The sequence below is a fragment of the Olea europaea genome, unplaced genomic scaffold (assembly GCF_002742605.1).
Source record: "Olea europaea var. sylvestris unplaced genomic scaffold, O_europaea_v1 scaffold2783, whole genome shotgun sequence".
NCBI classification, from domain to species: Eukaryota; Viridiplantae; Streptophyta; class Magnoliopsida; order Lamiales; family Oleaceae; genus Olea; species Olea europaea.
The window spans coordinates 115,583-117,605 of NW_019246299.1; the positions used below are offsets into that span (position 1 = coordinate 115,583).

Here is a 2,023-nt window from a genome sequence, read left to right on the forward strand (position 1 = left end):
TACAGCCAGATTCAGTTTTCTCATTAACGGATTAATACAGCACAATAAATGGATTACAGCAAGACTTGAACTCAAGAGTCTATGCCTGCTATAATACTATGTCAAAACACCTCATCTAAAAGCTTCAATTTTTAGAGAGGTGACAAACTTATTTAACTTTATCTTCAACAATAATAAATATACAGAATAATATTCTCTTTTGAGTATAATCTTTACTGACCTTGTCTAATAAACAAAAACCAATACTCTACAAATATGATTCTTACCTTATGGTCTATAGACAATGGCATGGGCACTTTCCCTCGACAAAGGACTGCCCTTGAATCACCACAATTTGCAACAATGATATGGGTTGGACAAAGAATTGCAACCACAGCTGTAGATCCAACAGCCTCGGGAGCAACCGGTTCTAGCATAGCATTTTCCCCATCTCTTCCATGGAATCCTCCAACCTCATCATCAACTTTACGGAAACAATTCAAAAAGACCTTCATCCACTGCTCCCCCTGATTGCAATCATCATCAATCCCGTCATGAAAATTTTCTTTGGCAATATTAATCTCCTCAGCTAAAGCTAAATGAATACGTTTCCGGCAATATTCAGCAACCTATGCATAGAAAGATAGATATTACCTAGGTATACTGGAGAACAAAACAGATATGGAAACCTGAGGTCGAGAGGAGTGAAATATAAACAGGAAAAATTAGCAACAAACAATGAAGGAATATTGACCTGCCGGCCCCCATGTCCATCATAAACTCCAAAGAAGTGGGCTTTTAAATCTTGATGCCTGATATTCATAATTGGACTGTCAGTCAACAGTTGGGAAGGGATACTCAAGAACCGAGGTAAAGCTATGACAGTATCCTCCATCTCCAGCCTCCTTCCACGGATAGATGTGAATCCCCAAAGGGGAGGAAAATTCAAACTCGTCTTCACTTCTGCAGGGACCTCAAGAAGGGAAGCAGAAAAGGTCCTTTTAGATTCGTCAATGCCCCTAGGCTCGCAATTTTCTCCGATAGAAACGAGATCACTAATTATCTCCGACTTCATATCCGATTCCCATGAAACAAGTTTCTTAATGCCATGAGTAGCACCATCATTCTCATCTACGGAAACATTTGATATCAACTCAGAATTAGCTTCCATATCCGCACGTTCCCGAATGCATAAGCTACCAGTACCGTTGGACATATATTTAGAAGATATGGTATCCCAGAATTAGTCACAAGGGAGTGCCACCGGCTCATCTTCCTTGCCTTCCTGAAAAATAACATCACTAGAAATCAAACAAGTTCCACATTTCCTAGCCCTCAACAACAAATTTCCCGCAACTTCCTGAAATTCGTCATAAATTGACTCTATACTGATACCAAGTCGACTCTGTGGTACACTCGAGCTAATTCCGCTATTTTCATGAGTAAGAGGTACCAAAGGCAGCTTGGTCATTGCTGGTTCTCACAATAAGCTTCTTGTGTTTGTTATTAACTTAGTCCCAGTGATTCAACACAGTTTCTTAGCTCATATGGAAAATTAAATTTCATCCTCCATTACTCCCTGTATTCTTTCAACAGTTATATGAAACCCCAGAAAGAAGTTAAGTCCCCCTTCTCCTGTTTCACTTCTCAGTTAAATTGATCCCAATTCAACATTAAGTTTCCGATAAATTAGGGAAAAAAAATAATAAAAAAACACTATAACCCCAATGCTAAAGACTAAAGAGAAGTGAAACTTAAAAATGGAGATCGGCTAAAAATATAAATCAAAACTTCCAATTAAAAGGAATCAATTTCCAAAAGACTTCTACAAGAAAATTCTTGTACACCACTTAGCATCTTCTAGATTTCTATTTTTAGTTTCCTCTATATCAAGGATTCATCAAGCAATCTAATCATGATGGAAAAACTTGATCAGCTTTATATTTTTTTATTCCAATTAGTAAAACTAAAACAAAGCAACTAAACCAGATATAAGAAACTTACAAGTCATTACAAAAGCCCAGAAATCAGAAATGTTGATATC

The 2,023-nt window shown here is 37.4% G+C and overlaps 1 protein-coding gene across 1 annotated transcript; it reads right to left on the reverse strand.

Moving 5' to 3' along the window:
* Nucleotides 1-6: 6 nt before the first annotated feature.
* Nucleotides 7-2,023, reverse strand: LOC111383876 (probable protein phosphatase 2C 6). Its single transcript, XM_023008058.1, has 3 exons — nt 1,984-2,023; nt 734-1,264; nt 7-608 (listed from the first exon to the last, which is right to left on the reverse strand). Exons 2-3 carry the CDS (start codon nt 1,193-1,195, stop codon nt 213-215), a joined length of 858 nt encoding a protein of 285 aa, XP_022863826.1. The 5' UTR covers nt 1,196-1,264; nt 1,984-2,023; the 3' UTR covers nt 7-212.

What these genes read in the sequence shown, in the direction of transcription:
- LOC111383876 (XM_023008058.1), bottom strand. Translation starts at nt 1,195, where the DNA reads ATGTCCAACGGTACTGGTAGCTTATGCATTCGGGAACGTGCGGATATG. An exon ending in ATGGACATGGGGGCCGGCAG is followed by an intron (nt 609 to 733) that starts GTCAATATTCCT and finishes TTCTATGCATAG; the next exon opens with GTTGCTGAATATTGCCGGAA.